This window comes from Equus przewalskii, chromosome 2 (assembly GCF_037783145.1).
Source record: "Equus przewalskii isolate Varuska chromosome 2, EquPr2, whole genome shotgun sequence".
Taxonomy (NCBI): Eukaryota; Metazoa; Chordata; class Mammalia; order Perissodactyla; family Equidae; genus Equus; species Equus przewalskii.
Genome location: NC_091832.1, coordinates 32,721,874 through 32,742,209, shown reverse-complemented (window position 1 = coordinate 32,742,209; position 20,336 = coordinate 32,721,874). Strand labels below are relative to the sequence as shown.

General features: G+C 39.9%; 1 protein-coding gene across 3 annotated transcripts in view; it reads right to left on the bottom strand.

The window, feature by feature from the left end:
- USP48 (ubiquitin specific peptidase 48) overlaps positions 1-20,336 on the bottom strand; it is an 88,064-nt gene that overhangs the window by 10,416 nt on the left and 57,312 nt on the right. For all 3 annotated transcript variants that reach the window (XM_070599400.1, XM_070599411.1, XM_070599422.1), the window contains 8 exons: positions 17,396-17,467; positions 10,627-10,751; positions 10,352-10,474; positions 10,007-10,068; positions 9,625-9,735; positions 8,171-8,301; positions 7,719-7,825; positions 4,728-4,832 (listed from right to left, as the gene is read on the bottom strand). In XM_070599400.1, the coding sequence (XP_070455501.1) occupies positions 4,728-4,832; positions 7,719-7,825; positions 8,171-8,301; positions 9,625-9,735; positions 10,007-10,068; positions 10,352-10,474; positions 10,627-10,751; positions 17,396-17,467 (836 nt within the window). The remainder of the gene's footprint in view (positions 1-4,727; positions 4,833-7,718; positions 7,826-8,170; positions 8,302-9,624; positions 9,736-10,006; positions 10,069-10,351; positions 10,475-10,626; positions 10,752-17,395; positions 17,468-20,336) is intronic.

Here is a 20,336-nt window from a genome sequence, read left to right as displayed (position 1 = left end):
ATCAAGACATCAAACCTACTTTGACTAAAAACTGGACAAGACATTGTGCCTCTTGACATGATCACGAAATACATAGCTCTGCCTATGAAATATTCTTGCAAAAAACATTAAACCTGAATTTAATTAAATATTTATAGCCAACTTCCAATTTACAGAAAATTCAGGGAATAGAGAAATAAGTTAAAATCACTAACATAAGCAGGCGATCAGCTGAATGCAGAATGTGGGACATTCTATAAGAAAGTGAAAATGTGACTACATCAAACTAAAAAGCTTCCGCATAGCAAAGGAAACCATCAACAAAACAAAAAGACAACCTACTGATTGGGAAAAGATATTTGCAAATCATATATCCGACAAGGGGCTAAAATCCAAAATATTTAAATAACTCAACAACAACAAAAAACAAACAACCCAATTAAAACATGGGCAGAGGGATCTGAACAGACATTTTCCCAAAGATAAAGAGATGGCCAATGGGCACATGAAAAGATGTTCAACATCGCTAATTATTACAGAAATGCAAATCAAAACCATAATGAGATACCACCTCCTGCTCATTAGAATGGCTATTATCAAAAAGTGAAGAAATGATAAGCATTGGAGAGGATGTGGAGAAAATGGAACGCTTGTACACTGCTTGTGAAAATTTAAATTGGTGCAGCCACAATGGAAAACAGTATGGAGATTCCTCAAAAAAATTAAAAATAGAACTACCATAGGATCCAGCTATTCCACTTCTGGGTATTTATCCAAAGAACATGAAAACAGTAACTCAAAAAGATATATGCACCCCTATGTTCACTGCAGCATTATTTACAATAAACAAGACTTAGAAGCAACCTAAGTGCCCACCAACAGATGAATGGATAAAGAAGCTGTGGTACAGAAATACAATGGAATACTACTTAGCCATAAAAGAAAGATGAAATCTTGCCATTTGTAACAACATGGATGGATCTTGAGGGTTCACCCATTATCCTAACCGAAATAAGTCAGACAGAGAAAGATAAATATTGTATTATTTCACTCATAATGTGGAAGATAAAAACAGTAACAAACCCAACATAGATACTGCGAACAGATTGGTAGTTACCAGAGGGAAAGCAGCGGGGTGTGGTGGCGGAGGGCAAAAGGGGTAAAGGGGTACATTTGTATGGTGACAGATGGAAACTAGATTTTTGGTGCTGTAGTCTACACAGAAGTCAAAATATAATGATGTACACATGAAATGTATATAATGTTATAAACCAATGTTACCTCAATTAAAAAAAATTTGACCTGGTCTCTTGTAAACGTCAAAGAGGGAAGAGAAAGGGGGTGGGAAGGGAGGTTAAGCGTTCTAGGTAACAGTGTAAAGCAATAACCAACAGGGCATACCTTGAATGCACACTAATTTGAAGGGAAAAGAATTAAGACATACTTGCAACAGCTGGAGAAATTTGAGAATGGGTAACAGGCATTGTCTCTCTCTACTTTTATGTTGTTTTAAGTATTCTGAGGTGAAATGTCATGATGGACAAGATTTACCCGAAGATATTTCAGCAAAATGTACAGGCATACGTATGGGAACATAATATATACTATACTAGTCTTAAGAAAATATAACAGATAAGAACCAAATGCCTTTCCACAATACTCCTATAAATGCCTCATCAAAAGGTTAACAAACAGTCAAGATTCTTCTGCTAACCAGGCCAGGGAATGGAAGAAACAAGATTTTTTTAAAAATCTTTTCTCCCTGATTTAATTAAATCTGGATGAGGTAACCCCGCACCCCCCCACCGCTGGCTCTGGTTTCTATAGTCGTCACTGAGTGTCAGCTGTGCATAAGCAGAGCGGTTTTAGGAGTCATTATGGGTGCAGATGCCACATGTTCGTTCCCAATGGAGCCCCAGGGATTTACAAAGCAGAAGAGGATCAGGACGCAACCCCCCAGAGCATTTGCTCAGGGTGAGGCCCGCTGGCTCGGCACTGCACAAGGCCGGGGCAGCTCCAGCCCTGAGCCGAGACAGATACACGGGCGACTCTAACACTCAGAGAAAAAGTTACGTGAATGTGTAAGTTCAAAACATCACAGTCGAGGAAACATTTTTCTCAATCTCGACTGTTCAAGGAAAAGCTGAAACTGGACCTAACCTCCACAATTACGAACATAAGGAAAAACACCTACAGGAACACAGCACTTTACTTCAGAATACAAAACACAACCAAATGATAAGGCCCTGAGCATTAAGCATGATATTTTTAACGACTCTGATTTTAAATGGGCCTAAAAGCTTTTCCCAGAATTATTCTTTCAAAAAAATCCATAGAATTTAAATCCAACTTATCTGACAAAAACCCTCCGATGGGTTTTAGAAGGCTTTCAATTACCTAAGTGATATCCAGTACTGGGTGCATTATTAACCTAAATCGTAGATAAGGTCAAAGTCAAAGGAACCAGGTTGATCTGGCTTAGAGAAAAGAGGAGAAGGAAGTCATTCATCTCCATGAAGGACCAGTAGAAATGCAGCATTTCCTGTTACAGGGGTTTAAAACAGTAATGACAGAAGCCATCTACGTGCTGAGATGCTGTAAGGGATTACAAAGAAAAGGTTTGGGCAGCTGACATTCTGAAGAGGCTGGACATTCTTCTGGGACCACCCACTCTTTTCTAAAGAAGGAAGGTTCCACTTGAGATTTTTTATGGGACAAAAAACATTTAAAACATTCTAGAGTATTACAACATCCAAACAGGGAGAAGGAAGACAGAAGAAAATGATAAAGTATAAAAAACAATTACAGCATAAAAACAAATGTTTCCCAACATTCTCCATCCTATTTGCAGATGCGAAACCTGTCGTCATCCACAACTGAGGCGAGTAATTTCATATCCACTTTTTAAAAATTGCTGTGGTTGTGACCACAACGAGTAAAACTACACATTCAAAAAAGTTAGCTTCCCAAAAATCTAAATCACTTGAAAATGTAGAGTTTTCTAAACAACTCTTAGGCCGAAAAGCAAAGCTTAAAATAACAAACTAAGGACAATAAGTGCATGCATATCAAGCTTTATAATAGAAAATGAATTGGTGACAACAGCCAATAAAAGATCTGAAAAAAGATGGATTCCCAACCGCTGACTAAAACCACGCTCCCGAGGGATAGTAATTAACACAGTATGGTACCGCCAGCCAAGCAACGAAAGAGAATGGAGTCCTAAATCAGGATGGATATGTACACACACACACACATTTTCAATATATCAACTAAAAAAGCAAACAAACTGGTTTGTAGATCTGTGACTTGGAAGATGGATCGTATGACGAGAGGCGACATGAAAAAGAGTCGACAGCAAACAGGTCAGAAGGCAGCAAAGACATGCCTGCCTGCAAACTCCTATTAAGAGACATATTGTCTGACTCAGTAATCTCCAAACCCATCCCAGGGGACGGAAGACACATGTACATTAAATCCACAGATTTTAATGAGGGCATTATTTACTGTAAAAAAATATCCCCTCAAAACTGAAAACCTGCATTCCTATAAAACGGATCGATTTGGTCAGCACGGCAGCAAAGGGGCCTTCCAATGCTGACCGACTACGAAATGCCAACCTGGTAGGGCAGCTTTCACAAAAGCACGGCCGCCTGCCGTCAGCAGGGTGGTGCCCAAAAGGGCATGCTTTTGTTCTTTCGTGAGTGTTTTAAATTTAACATTTTATGAGATCCAAAGAGCCATGGAAAACAAATGCTGACATATCTGTACACCAGTTGGGAAACTACAAGCAACATTTACCTCGGAGAGACCAAGATTCAAGTCAAGAGGGCTTTTCAGACTTTCTTAATCAATGCTGAAAATGAAGTAACAGTATCAGTGTGTAGAGACAGGCCAACACGCCCAGCTAGCTCTGCTCTGCAACAGAGGCAGCAGATGGCCATTCTAACACTTGCGTTCCCTCAGGAAGAACCATAATTCGACTACACTGTATTTTAGCAGGAAAGAAGGAAAATAAATATCTCATCTGTTAAAACTAAACTCTAACTAGTGTAGAAATTCCACGAATTTACGGTATCTACAGAATATCCTGGAACATCGTGGTCAGACTTGTTGAGAAGCTGAAACTTATCTACACGATACATCAACCAAACATATTCTCACATTATTTCCTGTCCTTAAGACAATTTCCTCCAATACCACTATGAACATGCAGGATATAATCAAGCAACCAAGTAAAGGGGTAGAAAATGGTAACAGAATACACAGAAAACAGGCAATTTTAATAGAAGAATTTTAAGTTCAACACAATGAAAAAGGAAAGACTAATGCTGATGTGGTCATCTGACCAACACCTTAATGAGAGACCCGAAAATCTTATCCATAAACTCCATTATTAAAGCTATTGTTTATTTTGCTTGTAATGAGGGAATGTGAGTTAAATAATTTTTTCATATTGAAGATCCCATGATTAAGTAATAAGCCAAGATATGGGTCTTGTTTATCTTCTTTTCCAGCTAAAAATTTAATCATTAGATTATATTTTAGTCTTTCTTACTTAATAGCAATAAATATATTAATTCTGGAACAATGTAGTTCATGGCTTTTCATGAGAAACCAGGACACCAAAACTAAGGAGAGGGAAAACAAGGAAGGGAGCTAAGAGCCAATATCACACACACTGAGAGAGGTCCTGGGGCATGGAGCGGCTGCCCTTTGTAACAACGAAACACAGCTTCCACACGTACTTGATTAAAATCTGGATCTTTTTCTCCATCTGGTTTAGCTTCTTCCTTATCCTCCTCTGTTTCGGAACTGCTCACATTCAGCTCCGGAGCCGAATCCTTCATCACCTGAAGCCACAGGACAACAGAGAGAGAAGCAGGTGAGACCCTAGGAAGGCACGCTATGGAGGGTGGGGGGCTCTGACGAGCCATCTTTATCAAGAGGAGGGACATCTTTCTCGATTGTGGGATAAGAGACCAGACAGAGGATCAAGACTCAAGGACTCTCTGTTTTCTCTTCTTTAATACATTAGTTTTTATCCTACGATTTATTCTGATAGTTAATGTGGTCACCATAAATGTAACTGGTCTCTGCACAACAGTTATCATGATCAGGCTTTTACAATGATGTTATTTTGCAGAAGTTCAAAGATGCTCCACGTTTTTCCGAGGACATTTACCGACAGGCCTTTTCAAGTTCTCAAACAGCGCAGACAGGAGTCCCACGCTCCTTAAGACTGAGAAAATGGACGATGGAAGAAGTGCTCTTCTGCACTATGAAATCCTGCTATCAAACTTTAGCTAAACTGGATACTATTTTATACTGGATAGCAACATGTACAAAAGATTTAAGAAAATTTTAACAGAAAAATTAAGACATTTATACTCATTAACCTCATTTTGTCAGCAAATTACGAAATGAAGGCCTTAGTGCAACTTGTGAAGCAGAACCCTACACGTTTAGAGTATAATTTGTAAGTTATCTTTCTAAAACAACATCTGGTAACTATCATCAAAACGTGTTCTATTTTGTCTTTAATTCCCAAAACCGTGGAATGAAATTAATGAGATGCCCAGAGAGCTGGGTCAGGATCTACTTACGAGCCTTCCCAGTACAATAAAAATGCTCCAAATCCAATCCACAGCCAGTGTTGGCGTCCCTGCGCCCACAACACACCCACATCTGGCTACTTCGCCTACCCCTCAGATCAAGGCGAGAGGCTCTAAACCGGCCTTCCTCATTCCTGTTACGCCCTCACCCATTCCAAAAACAATGGCCAGAGGGATCTTTCCAAAGCATCAATCAGATCACACCATGACCTTGCTCGAAACTCTCCGGTGGCTTCCATCTACACTTAGAATGAAATCCCAAATCCTTGGTGCGATGTATATAATTCGTCAGAATTTGGTTCCTCACTCCGTATCACTAACCTCCCTGGAAGGAACTTCACTCTAGGTCCGTGCTCCCCACTATGGTAGCCACTGGCACGTGCACGTACTTAAATTTAAATGAATCAACAATTCAGTTCCTCAGCCAGCCTAGCCACATTTCATGCGCTCCAGTCATGTGTGTCTAGTGGAATCACAGGGACAGTGCAGACAGAGAACACTTCTGTCACTGCAGAAAGTTCTCCTGGACAGTGCTGCCCTAGACACGATTTCGCTCTATTGCTTGAACACATTAGGCTGATGCCTTTGGCCTGTGTCCTCTTTGCTTGGAATACGTTTCCCAGGCTGGATCTCTCTGACAGTTCTCGCTCAGGTAAGACAATACCCCCTTGTAAGAAATCTTTCCTGTTTACTCCCTAACACTGTCACCTCCACCTCCATCAGTCTCTCACTTTACCCTGCTAAGTTTCCCTCCAAACATTCCTCCCTAGGTGAAATCAAATTAATTTATGAATTATGGGTTCTTTTTTTTGTTTGTTTGTTTTAAAGATTGGCACCTGAGCTAACACCTGTTGCCAATCTTTTTTGTTGTTGTTTTTTTGCTTTTTCGCCCCAAATCCCCCCAGTACATAGTTGTATATTTTAGTTGTGGCATGTGGGACGCCACCTCAGCGTGGCCTGATGAGTGGTGCCATGTCCCCGCCTAGAATCCGAACCAGCGAAGCCCTAGGCTGCCGCAGCAGAGCGAGAACTTAACCACTTGGCCACAGGGCCAGCCCCTGGGTTTATTCTTCATCTTCCTCATTAGATACAAATATTCTTGAAGGCAAGTCCCTTGTCTGTCTTCTTCACTGTATCCCCAGGAGCAAGACCATTCCTGGCACAAAGTTGATATTCAATAAATATCTGTGTATCAAATTAATAATTGACTAGGGGGCAGGCCCCATGGCCAAAGGGTTAAGTTCACGCGCTTCACTTCGGCAGCCCAGGGTTTCGCTGGTTCAGATCCTGGGCACAGACATGGCACTGCTCACCAGGTCATGTTGAGGTGGCATCGCATGTGCCACAACTAGAAGGACCCACAACTAAAATATACAACTGTATACTGGGGGTATTTGGGGAGAAAAAGCAATTGAAAAAAAAAAAGATATTGAAAAAAAAAAGATAACAGTTGTTAGCTCAAGTTCCAGTCTTTAAAAAAAAAAATTAATAATTGACTAAATTCACATATAATCACATAACTATGCATTTTCTTTCTTGTTTTTCCCTGATTTTTCTCCCCAAATCTCCCCAGTACGTAGCTGTATATTTTAGCTGTGGGTCCTTCTAGCTGTGGCATGTGGGACGCCACCACAATGTGGCCTGATGAGCGGTGCCATGTCCACACCCAGGATCCAAACCAGCAAAACCCTGGGCCACCGAAGCAGAGCGCGCAAACTTAACCACTTGGCCATGGGGCCAGCCCCAGCTATTTATTCATTTTCAATTCTTGTCCAATTTAAATTCTTATGCCAAATAGCTCCAAGGAAACAAAAATGTGATCTCAGGGAGTCCTCAGTGAAAATCCAACAGCAAGTCAAAAGGCAAGCTTGGTCATTACTGGTCACAGCCACAAGAGGGATTGGTAGCTTTTTTTCTAACTTTTTTTTGGTGAGGAAGATTGGCCCTGAGCTGACATCTTTGTCAGTGTTCCTCTATTTTGTATGTGGGACGCCGCCACAGCATGGTTTGATGAGTGGTGTGTAGGTCTGCACCTTGGATCTGAACTCAAAAAGCCTGGGCCGCCAAAGCAGAGCATGTGAACTTCATTACTTTGCTACCGGCCCAGCCCTGAGGGATTGGTACCTTTTTATTATCCACAACTTTATGGACATAGATGGTGGCTTGAGTGTATTCACGCAGGTCCCTCTGTTGCTGACACAATAAGCCTTCTCTGCATTCTGGACAAAGTTCTAAAAAATAGTAAAATAGAAGTGGCTATAGAATTACTGTCAAGCAACCAAAGATCTAAAAGAATATATTAATGTTACCGGTGAGTATTCATTAAACTACTACTCGTATTTTCTATTAACTGTTGTATTCTGTTATATGCAAATAATAATAATAAGGAAATCCATTTTACTGCCAACACATAAACATACAAACAATGAGATGACTAAATGATAGTTCCCACCTGGGAAGCATTAGTTTCAGAATGCCACATGATCTTTAATTTTAAGCAAAGAACACAATATTAACAAACTCTTTTCTTCCCCCTTAAAATAACTACACGAACCAAGAGCACTATAAAAACTTACTAGGCTCAGAAATATATTGTGCTTCTGAAGGGTTTGCATCTCCCACTTCAGTTCTCGTGATTTTAATTACATGATCCACGACAAAGAGCTTTTGTATCATCTGCCACTCACTGGGCCATATGAGAGCTATACTGTGCAAGAAAAACACAACATGCTTTAAGACACATGGAAATTAAGAAAACCAACACAATCCATTAGTCTCCTGAACCAAAATCATCAAAAGCAGTATTTAATACAAAGGAATCAGAGGGGGAAGATACATCCTCGTCCACAAGCAATGGTAGTTTTTTCATACAAAGGAATGTTACGACAGCTGCGAAACTAAAGAGACTGGAGTTACACAAATCAACAGTTAAATCCCAAAAACCTAAGTTGAGCAGAAGTTAGTTGCAGAAGAACAAAGATAGTATGATGTCATTTAGACAAAAAACTTCAAAATATACAAAACATTACTCTGTGTGTGAGGTGTTTTTTTTTAACAGGGATATTTTGTGAGACTGATAACCCTCAAATTCAGGACAGAGGTTACTGTGAGAGAGGAAGGGAGGGAGAGACAAAAGGAGGAACGAAAGAAAGAATAACCACTGAGGCATCTTCAATTATATCTGAATTGTTTAACTTTTAAGCTGGCTGGTGGCATATACTTATTTGTTTTGTTATTATAGGCATTTTCCCACATGTCTGACATTTACAACCACCACCAAAAAAAAAAAAAAGGAAAAAAGAGCTGGGGGGAGAATCTAGAAAATATATATTAATTCTAAACTTCCTTATTGATGTTAACATATTGATATACAAATAATGAACTCCCTAACCGTAGCTTCGTCCCAAGGGAATTTTTATTTATGTGTTTCAATTTTCTCTTTAAGGTTTACAGAAAAGGTCAGAGGCATTCTACCTTCTTTTACATGGTTATTTAAAAATTATTTATTTCAAAAGATAAAATGGTAACAGGGGTGAATTTCATAGATGAGTCCTTTTGGAAGCTCTTGAGGAGTGGATCAAAATTTTGATTTTGAGACCCTAGAATTCCAGATGACCAGCTTGGTAGCTTTGCTCTGGTGCCGCACTGCCTTCCTCTTGCTCTGTTTTCTGAAGCCTGGTGATTTCTGAAGGCCCACTGACAATGTAACTATGGAAAAGAGTTCCACCCAGAGATACTGTCCTGGTGACCAGCAGCTTGTAAGGAGAAAGCAGGGCTCCAGGAAGAGAAGGAAGAAACATCAAGAGCAAGATGGCCTCGGGGAGCCTCTTGCCTCTTATGGAGAAGTCTTTGTTTTTTTAAAAAAGACAAGTGCTCACTCTAGTAGAGCATATAAAAAAGGGGAAAAAACGCACAATTCAGCAAAGGACTAAATTCTTAAAATAGATTGCTTATGTCACATGAAAAATTTCCTAAACACATTTTATTAATCATTAGAAACAGAAAGATCACATGAAGAGAGGAAACTCACAGTTTAGAATCTTCTTTGGTCATGGAAGCAAATGTGAACATGAGGCCCCCGTGCGGACAGAGGAGGGCGTGGTTCCCGACCGCCGACACGGGGCTGCACCGCGCAGGCTTTCTGCTCAAAGAGACAAGGAGGATCAATACTCGTCACTACTGCATGACTGAAAACAAGAGTTTTAAGATAATTATGTAAAATTAAAGATATACTTAAAAGGCTATTAGTAATTAAATGTGTTTCTCAGGATTATTCATTTAACTTAAACGAAAGCTTTCAGCATACGCCAATAAAAGTAACCGGGAAGGGTACCAGGATCAGAACCCATCAATTTTTTAAAATAAAATCAGCAACAATTAAAAAAAGGAAATAGAAAATTTTTGGTTTCTACCTAACAAATTTCCGCCATTCTTCTACAAAAAACTGTGACACAATGTAGAGGACATCCGTGTCCTGGAATAGAAAAATCACATGAGAGCAGCCATTAATTCACTGCATTCTTAACTAAATCCTTTAGGGAAGATGTTTTCCCATATACTGTGGTTTTTCTTTTCCGAGTTCTATAAATAAGATGGCAACATAACCCTCTACCAAGAAACAGCAAACTAGAGTAAATCCCCGATTAGCTAACTAAACAAATGAGGACTAGAGCAGCTCTGGGTTGTTCTCAAACAGCCCACCAGGAATTTGGCAAAAAAGGTAGGACGAATTCTACCCTCTGTGGGAATCATCATACCTCTGGCCAGTTACTGAGACATGGTCTGTTTTTGTCCTGGAACAAATTCGGAAGAGAAGTCTTTTGCTCGTTTGCGATCATCTTATGTAAGGCTTCATTTTCTTCCCCTTCCCTTTCTAAAATCTGAAAGAGAATGAAGGATTCAACATCTCCTGCTGACAGCACGGGACGTGCCTTCCCCTGCACCCCCATTAAAGCACAGTGTTCACTGTCCCGGGGACTCAGTGCAGGGAGGAGGCACGCGAGCTCCCCGCCGTCGGCACAGCGCTCAGTACCTTGCACTGCGAACAGCATTCTTTGTAACTTGGGAACTCGGGAGCCTTTGGAAAGTACTGCTGCAGTTTGCTCCAAGCCTCTTTAGAGACAAGCCGCCTTTCATTTTCAGATATGCATAACTCCCCTGCATTAAAACAAAAAAATTATATTTGAACAAAAAAGTCAGTATTAAAAAAACAACAAATGTTGGAGAGGCTGTGGAGATAAGGGAACCCTCATCCACTGCTGGTGGGAATGCAAGCTGGTGCAGCCACTGTGGAAAACAGTAAGGAGATTCCTCAAAAAATTAAAAATAGAAATAGCCTATGACCCAGCTATCCCACGACTCAGTATTTATCCAAAGAACTTGAAAGCAACAATTCAAAGAAACTTATGCACCTCTATATTCATTACAGCATCATTCACAATAGCCAAGACATGGAAGCAACTCAAGTGCCCAAGGACTGATGATTGGAAAAAGATGATGTGACATACATATACAATGGAATACTACTCAGCTGGGAAAAACGACAGAACTGTCCCATTCCCAACCACATGGATGGACTTTGAGGGCATTATGTTAAGCGAAATAAGCCAGATAGAGAACGACAGGTGCCATACGATTTCACTCATATGTGGAACATAAACAAACTTACGGACAAGGACGACAATTTAGTGGTTACCAGCAGGAAAGAGGGCGGAGGGTGGGCACAAGGAGTGCAGGGGCACACCTACATGGTGTATGACAAATATTGATATACAACTGAAATTTCACAATGTTCTAAGCTATTAGGACCTCAATTTAAAAAAAGCCAATATATAGCCTCCAAAACTCTATTTCCTATTTCTCAAACTTAAGAATTTCTAGGTGCTCTTTTCCTTCTTTTCTAAGGTACTCTAATTCTCTCTCTCTTTCCTTAGTTTCAAAAACCTCCAAATTTTTAATTTCATCTAATTCTAAGGAGCCAGCCGTTCCTTTACAACCTTAATCTAGGTCTGCAGTTGAAAATCCGGAGATAAAAGCACACGGAGGGGCCGGCCCTGTGGCTGAGTGTTAAGCTCGAGAGCTGTGCTTTGGCGGCCCAGGGTTTCACTGGTTTGGATTCTGGATGCAGACACGACATTGCTTGTCAGGCCATGCTGAGGGGGCGTCCCACATGCCACAACTAGAAGGACCTACAACTGGAAAGTACAACTATGTACTGGGGGTCTTTGGGGATAAGAAGAAGAAAAAGAAGAAAAAAAAAAGGAAGATTGGCAACAGATGTTAGCTCAGGTGGCAATCTTTAGAAAAAGAAGCACACAGAGCCGGGAGCCATGCATTTCCTATCTCCCCGCCAGCGAGGGCAGCAGGAAAACGGCTTCTAGGGACCCTGGCGTCTCTGTGCCACGGCTGGGGTTGTTCGAAAGCATTTCAGCCACGCCCACAATCAAATGTCACAATTTCCTGCAGACTTTATTTCCTCCCCATTGACTGTGTTGCTTTACTGAAACCATCCCGAACTGAAATGGTATTTTCAAGGCTGTGTCCAAACTTCTCAGGTCCATTCTCTTAAGTTACCAACTCAAAGTTAAGCAGTAAAGCAATCTGCTGTTCACTTGGAAAACGATCTCTGGTCAAGATCCAATTGGTTTGCTGTTACTACTGTCATCACCCCTGTGCCCGTGAATCTTTAAAAATCCCAGAAGAGAACAAGAGTACTACTCGTCACCACCGCCATTCCTCTTCCCAGGAGATCCCAGGAGACCCAGACAGCAGCACGCTGCAATCTCAGCAGCCCCTCCGAGGTTCACTGTTTACACACTCCATCCCTAGTTCTATTTTCTATTGTTTCAGTTGTCCCCAACTGATAAACTAGTGAACTGCACTTATGTAACATCTCTAAGTCATCACCCAGAAAACCATCTGCAAATTTCCAAAGCCGTGCATTTGTTTCCACCCCCCGGGCAAGGCACCTCCATGTTTATTAAGAGTAATAAAGCCAGGGGCTTTCTAAACACAGTATCACCATTCTCTGCTTTACGCGCTTTACATAAAACTGAGGATCAGAGAAATTAACATCCCCAGGGTCAACACAGCTGGTGAATAATGAAGCTGAGCTATTTCTAATACCCCAAAATGCATCTTCTTAACTTCCACCTTTCACCTCTTACTGAGCTTTGAATAATCCCCGAAAAAGATTACTTTGCTTTAAAAAAACTTACTACCAGAGAAAATAGGTCACAATGTAAAAATTAACTTTCTTTCTGAGTAAGCTGTTAACTTAAATTTCCTGAGGCTATGAAAATTTATTCCAACATGTCTACACTCAGACACAATTACAGAATTTATTTTTTAAAGGTTAATTAGATTATCCAATCCTAATTTAGTACATCTTTATAGTGAAATATAATGCAGCCATAAAAAAGATTAAGAGAGACTTTCATGACCTGATTTAGAAAAAGCTCCAAGGCAACTATAATTTTAAATCAGTTTCCTTTTTTAATTTTTTTTTTAAAGGACTCTTCCTCTGTATGTACGTGGTATAATCCAATTTGGTTCAGAAAAGGAAAGAGAATGAAAGAAACAACAATATAAACACACACGTTTTAACAGGATTCTACAGACACTATGGATGCGCTGCCTGGTTTTGACGTGGGGGTACTTTTACTTAGCAACTGGCTTTGACGTTGGATATGTATTACTCATATGATTAGAAAAGAACAACCCAAATTTATTTCTGAAATCAGAAAGGCATTTTAGTAAGTCATTTTACTGCAGTCTAATTGGTAAAAAATACAAGGCCCTCCCTCCACTTTATTTCCTAGCCATGTTTCTATTTAGTTTCATATTATTTAAATAACTACCATGATTTAATATATCTGAATATTGTTTATGACCTCACAATAATTAACTTTTACTTGTGACATGAATTTTTTTAAATTAGACCTGTATCCTGCAATAAAGAACATTGTTTCTTAAATTCAAAAAGAGAAAGCCAATCAACTGAATTCACCCTGTGAGCAACATCTCCCAATACAAGACCAAACCAGCCAAGAGAGGTTTAACTCACCAAACATAAGAGGATAATCTAACCCCCAAAGAGTGTTCCGGTAAAACAGAAATCTAGTTAACGATGGGTTTACACTGAATAAACACCCTCCCACCCTGAAATCTAGTTCCAACTCTAATAATGTGGGCCACAAAACATCTGCAGAAGTTGCAAAAACAAAAAATGAAAGACTGCTCAACTGCTAAGCAAACTAAGTGTAACAAACAAGGTAGATTATAGGAAGGTTACCCACTTAAATGAAGATAAAATGAAGTGCATGAGAAAGCCTGATGCATACATAACACCTGCAATAAATGCTGAGCTCTACGGTAGCAGTAAATCTTCTAATGGGATGTAATCCAGTCATTAATGCACATAAAATCTGTGACATAATAAATCTATACAAGGCTTTAGAAATACATTCAGATTTTGTTATAAAAATATGAAAATTCAAAACAAGGACTTCCAGATAAAAATGTTTTAAAACTGCATTGACTTTCAAGCGCCTCCTGAAACACCATTAGACCACAGGAAAGTGATTTTTTTTAAAAGATATAAAACCATAATGATGGATAAAGAGAACAGAGAGGGACAATAGTAACAAAAATTTTAGAAGCTTAAAAGCAGAGGGAGGAGACACAAGAAAAACAAATTATAAATTGGCAAAAGTCAAGAAGTAACCAGATTTACTACACTGCAGAACTGCCACCCAGGCCCAGGAATCGGGGGCACCCGGAAGTGTAGGTAGGGTTTTAAAAAATAGGGGAATGGACTAAAAGTCTACTTAAGAGGCAGTTAAAATTCTCAGTCCCCTCCTCTCCACCCTACCAATAACTGCCCCCTCTGCTCACAGAAGACCACAAGGTTCTCCGACAACACAAAACCGAAGCCCTCTGTGCTGGGGACACACGGCAGAGACAAATGAGGTAATGAGCTGAGATCGTGACAAGTCACTGTTTGCACACAGAATGTGGAGACTCCCAAGCCCTCTTCTCTGTACAACCCCAGAACAGTGGCAGCCAGCTCTGTATTTTCCAGGCAAGAGAATGAAGATGCTTATGGAGAAATGTGAGCAGCCCATGAGCAGATACTGACATTGGAAATTCCCAGTGGAACAGCCCAGCCAGGGCCCCTAACTACAAAGCTCGCAGTCATTAGCCCTCCTACATGCATGCGGCCCCACAGAGCACCTTGCATAATAAACGAGGGCAGGTCAACGTGAGATGTCACAACAATGGAGACAAAGATCTTACAAGCTGCCAGAAATGGAAGGGAAAAAAAATTACCTACAAACAATGGCTTTGGACAAACAGGATACTGAAAGAGCAAATCCTTCAAATTTCCGAAGACACATAATTTCAAACAATTATATATCTAGGCAAAACTATCTATCAAGAGTGGTAACCCTGAGCAAATGACTCGCACCTCTCTGTGCCTCAGTTTACTTACTCATCAGTACAGTGGATATGATAATAATACCTACTTCTCAGGGTTGTTGATACACTTAGAAAACCAGCAGGCACATGGTAAACGTTCAATAAATGTCCACTAGCATCAGCACTATTACTACCACCACCACCAAACCTCAGGAACAAGGTTTAATAAAACCTAACAGGTGAAGTGGGTTTCTAAGCAAGGTCCAGTATCCTGCATCTCACCTCCATGGTCACGGTACACTGACAAGTGATGTCCACAGAAACAATAGTCAAAAACTATTCTTTTTAAATACTAGATAAAGTATGGCAACAAAATGCCAGAGTTGCAGATCAAGCTAAAGATCTAAAAAACAGCTCCCGTGTACAATTCCTGACGGGCTGAGTGAAGCACGAGCCCTGAAATCACATTCAGCTCCGCAACGCTTCCTAGTCAAAACTGTACCACTGAAATGACAAGATGAGACAAGAGGTGGGAGGACAGAGCAAAAGTCAGGGAGTGAAGGAGGAAGATACAATCGGAGTTCTGGCACAGTTTCAACCAGCTGGGCAGCACCGAGCACGAAACTTAGTATTCTGCTACAGACTCCTCAACTCTCAAAATGGAAGCACTTATCACATGTCCACACTCTGCCATGAAGGTAAAATAAAAGAGTTGAGGGGCTGGCCCCATGGCCAAGTGGTTAAGTTTGCACACTCCACTTTGGCGGCACAGGGTTTCACTGGTTCGGATCCTGGACCTGAACATGGCGCCGCTTGTCAGGCCGCGCTGAGGCGGCATCCCACATGCCATGACTAGAAAGACCCACAACTAAATATACAACTATGTAATGGGAGGACTTGGGGAGAAAAAGCAGGAAAAAAAAAAAGCTGATATGTTGATATGAAAGCATCTTTCAGCTATTTACTTCACCGTCCTTTATTTACTTAATCTGTCTACCAATCAGGAGGTCACATCTTCTCCCACATTTGTGCTCCTACTGTACACTATTAGTGTCAAGGGGACAAACCAGAAGGCAGGGTGATGCGATGGGAAGGGCAGATGGGCTTGGGACCACAGAGAGCCAAATCCACATCCCAAGATGACTCCCTCCCCTTCCTAGTTGTGTGGCCAGGAAATGAGAATGCCACCCAGCCAGTGAGGTGCAATGAGCTAATGTCCAGGAAGATCAGTATGAAGTACCAGTTAAGTTGCAACTATTATCACCAGTGTCACCAAGGACCCTGATACAAAAGTGCTTAGTGTGCACGAGGATAAGTGAGAGACATCATGTCCTGGTTCACAATGAATTGATGAAGTAAGAACTAAGATTAGGAATTTATTAGGACAGACAAGAATCCTGAGTATTAGCAATATATTAGCACACAACAAGAAATGCACAGATGTAGCTGAACAGTTTTAACCACTGCCATCCAAACTTCTCTGGGTCCAGTTTTTCTCAGGATAGAGGGACTTACACCAGTAGAAGGTTTTGAGAAGTAGATGCTTGTTTGAATTTCAGAGTTCTAATAGAAAGGAAAATCATGTCTCATATGTAAACTTGCAAGTTTATTAGAAGTGAGCACTTGGGGCCGGCCCCGTGGCTGAGTGGTTAAGTTTGTGCGCTCTGTTTTGGAGGCCCAGGGTTTCGCCAGTTCGAATCCTGGGCACGGACATGGCACCACTCATCAAGCCATGTTGAGGCGGTGTCCCACATGCCACAACTAGAAGGACCCACAACTAAAAACATACAACTGTGTACTGGGGGGCTTTGGGGAGAAAAAGGAAAAATTTTAAAATCTTAAAAAAAAAAAGAGAGAAGTGAGCACTCATGAAGACCAAATAAAACATACATAAACAAATACATTGGATTAATAAGGATTCTGAAATTATTAAGAGTATATATTACACAGCTGCTAGTTGATAATTATCTAAGAATCTATACCAAAAATAGCCCTAATAATAAGAAATACGCAAACACTGTTCTCAAAGTGTTCAAATTAGACAAATACAGTCATGAGAAATAAGTGAAATTCTTCCCATCAAACTTAGAAAGCCCTTCAATGTGACAAGTGACAAAAAATTTCTTCTCCTCTAAATATGGGCAAATCTTTTTTTGGGGGGAGGGGGGGGAGAAAAGGTGTGGGGGGTGCTGGCATGAAAGCAGATGGTAAGAGCTAATAGTTAAAAATATCCAAAACAAGTACAGTTTAGAAAACCAGTCACTCCATCATGGCCGCCATATTAGGGCCTAATACCTAAGAGAAAGAGCAAAACATTTAAGACAATATTTATGAGATGCTAAAGTCAGACTAACAACGGAAAATCTATGCTTCCAGCTTACCATGTGGACACAGAATATCTTCATTAAAATTTAATTCCTCTTCTTCTTCTTTTCTTTCTTCCTTTGATTCATCTAATCAAAAGAAATGAAGATAATAACTGCTCTGGCTGTTGTATTTAAAGTTCAAAGTAGCAGAGATATTACGCCGCACAATTCTGAACAAAGAAAACTTTAAAACAGAATCTACAAATTAGACCCAAGTGATTCCTACACCGTTCTCCCAAGAAGTGTTATATTTCTTTCCCTTAAAAGGGAAGAAAAATATCTGAATGGCAGTTTTACTTTTTAAAGATTTAGGTTATGCAAGAAGATGTGCCTTTTTTCAAATTGAAAAATAATTTACATATCCTTCCATTAATTCTAGTCAAGGTTCTCAGAATACTGTGTCATAAACCAAGTTAATCACTGACATGTCATGTCATTTTCACCTACCTATTCTTTTAGGGGTTGAAAAGAAAGCTTTAGAGGTAAATGCAATAAGGACTTAACCTTTAACGTCAAACATACATAATAAGAACTTTGCTTTTCCTGTTAATATTTCTCTTCCAGTATCTTCTTCTCCTACTCATCTACACCATGTCACCATCAATTTGTAGTTGTGTGTACCAGCAACATGATTGAATAAAAGAAGTGTTAAGTCAGGAGATTAGAATAGTTATCCACGGGTTTACCAGATTAAGTACATAACACATTTTTAATATACTTAATATATATAAAGAATATTTCCTAACCATGTAAAAAGCTCAAGTAGAGAATAGGCAAATGAAAGACATGACCAGATGGCTCCATCTCCTCTGTCACACACACATACAAATAACTTCTCAAATACACGACGATGATCAACCTCAACGAGAATTTTGAAAGCCATCCATAAATCCTGACACTGCTAAGTCATTTTTCGTATATCAAACTGATAAAAATTGATGTGACTGGTGTACTCTTTATGTTGACAAAAGAATGCAGAAACAAGCTCCCAATACACTTTCTGGAGGAAATTTATCAATATGTGGCAATTATAAATGCGTATAATTCTCTGTCCCAGCAACCTCTAGGAATTTATTTTTCGGAAATAATTTGAAAATTATGCAAAGGTGCAGGTACAAGGACACACAAGGATGCTTACTGCATCTGTGCTTATATAACAATGGTAAAAAACTGAAACAGAACACATAAATAAACACAATACATCCACACAACGAAATGCAACCACTAAGTAAAATGAATCGTGCACTTTGACAGAGGAAGAATGCACAACTGTGCCCATACAAGTGCCATTATAAAAAGCTACTGTTGGGGCCAGCCCAGTGGTGCAGCGGTTAAGTGCACACGTCCCGCTTCAGTGGCCCAGGGTTCGCCAGTTCAGATCCCGGGTGCAAAGGCAGCACCGCTTGGCACGCCATGCTGTGGTAGGTGTCCCACATATAAAGTAGAGGAAGATGGGCACGAATGTTAGCTCAGGGCCAGTCTTCCTCAGCAAAAAAGAGGAGGATTGCCTGCAGATGTTAGCTCAGGGCGAATCGTCCTCAAAAAATAAAATAAAATAAAAAATAGGAGCCGGCACCATGGCCGAGTGGTTAGGTTTGCACGCTCTGCTTCAGCAGCCCAGGGTTTCACCAGTTCGAATCCTGGGCGCAGACATGGCATGCTCATCAGGCCATGCTGAGGTGGTGTCCCACATGCCACAACTGGAAGGACCCCCAACTAAAAAAAATTACACAACTATGTACTAGGAGGCTTTGGGAGAAAAAGGAAAAATAAAATCTTTAAAAAACAAACAAACAAATTAAAAAAATAAATAAATAAAATAAATAAAAAATTAAATAATTTTTAAAAGTAAAAAAATAAAAAGCTACTGTTTGCAGTGACTGTATCTGGTGGAAGGGCTTTCAGGTTTTGCTTTGTTACTTCTGTACTGTTTCAAGCTTTTAAAATCTTTGAATGGAGGAAGGGGGAGAAGAGAAGCATATTACTCTGAAAGCAACATGAAAAATATTTTTTTTTTTTAAAGATTTTATTTTTTTCCTTTTTCCTCCCCAAAGCCCCCCAGTACATAGTTGTATATTCTTCGTTGTGGGTCCTTCTAGTTGTGGCATGTGGGACACTGCCTCAGCGTGGTCTGACGAGCAGTGCCATGTCCGCGCCCAGGATTCGAACCGACGAAACACTGGGCCGCCTGCAGCGGAGCGTGCGAACTTAACCACTCGGCCACGGGGCCAGCCCCATGAAAAATATTTTTAAGCTAGGACAACATCAAGGCACTCTCCGTTATGGCAACCAACTTTACTTAAAATCAAGGGTCACTGATATATAAAGAGGCTTAATTAAATAAGCACCAAATAAATACTTAACACACTGGGTCACATGACACCACTAAAAGCATGGTTTTTAAATGGCAGGACAACAAAATTACAACTAATGTTAAGTTCATGAATTACACAGCACAACAAAATATTTTAACCAAAAGAAAAAACATCTTCACATTTGAAAATGTTAAAAATCACACCTTAAAACTAACTGTGGCTTTGGTGTTTTTATTTTCTCAAAAAGTACTGATATGGGAAGATCCACAACAAATAAAATGAAATGATATAAAATGCTTGAGTCAGAAAATACAGAATATTTCAGCAAAAATGTTAAAAATATTAAAATGATAAAAACTACATATGTAGGTAAATACTAATATTTGGAGATAAGAAAATTAAGTGAAATAATTGCTTATGGATCATTAATTGCACCTTTGAATTAGTAAACGGATCAAACCACTAGTTTCCATTTTAAATCTAAAAATAGTTTCTGTGCATTAATTTCCCTTGATAGCTTAAAAAACACTGATTATAAAATTAAATTTAGTGCTTGACTTACATTAACATAATTTCCTATTTGAAACCATAGCTTCAGAAAACTCAGGAAACTCAGAAGAATTTATAAGCAAAAAGCTATT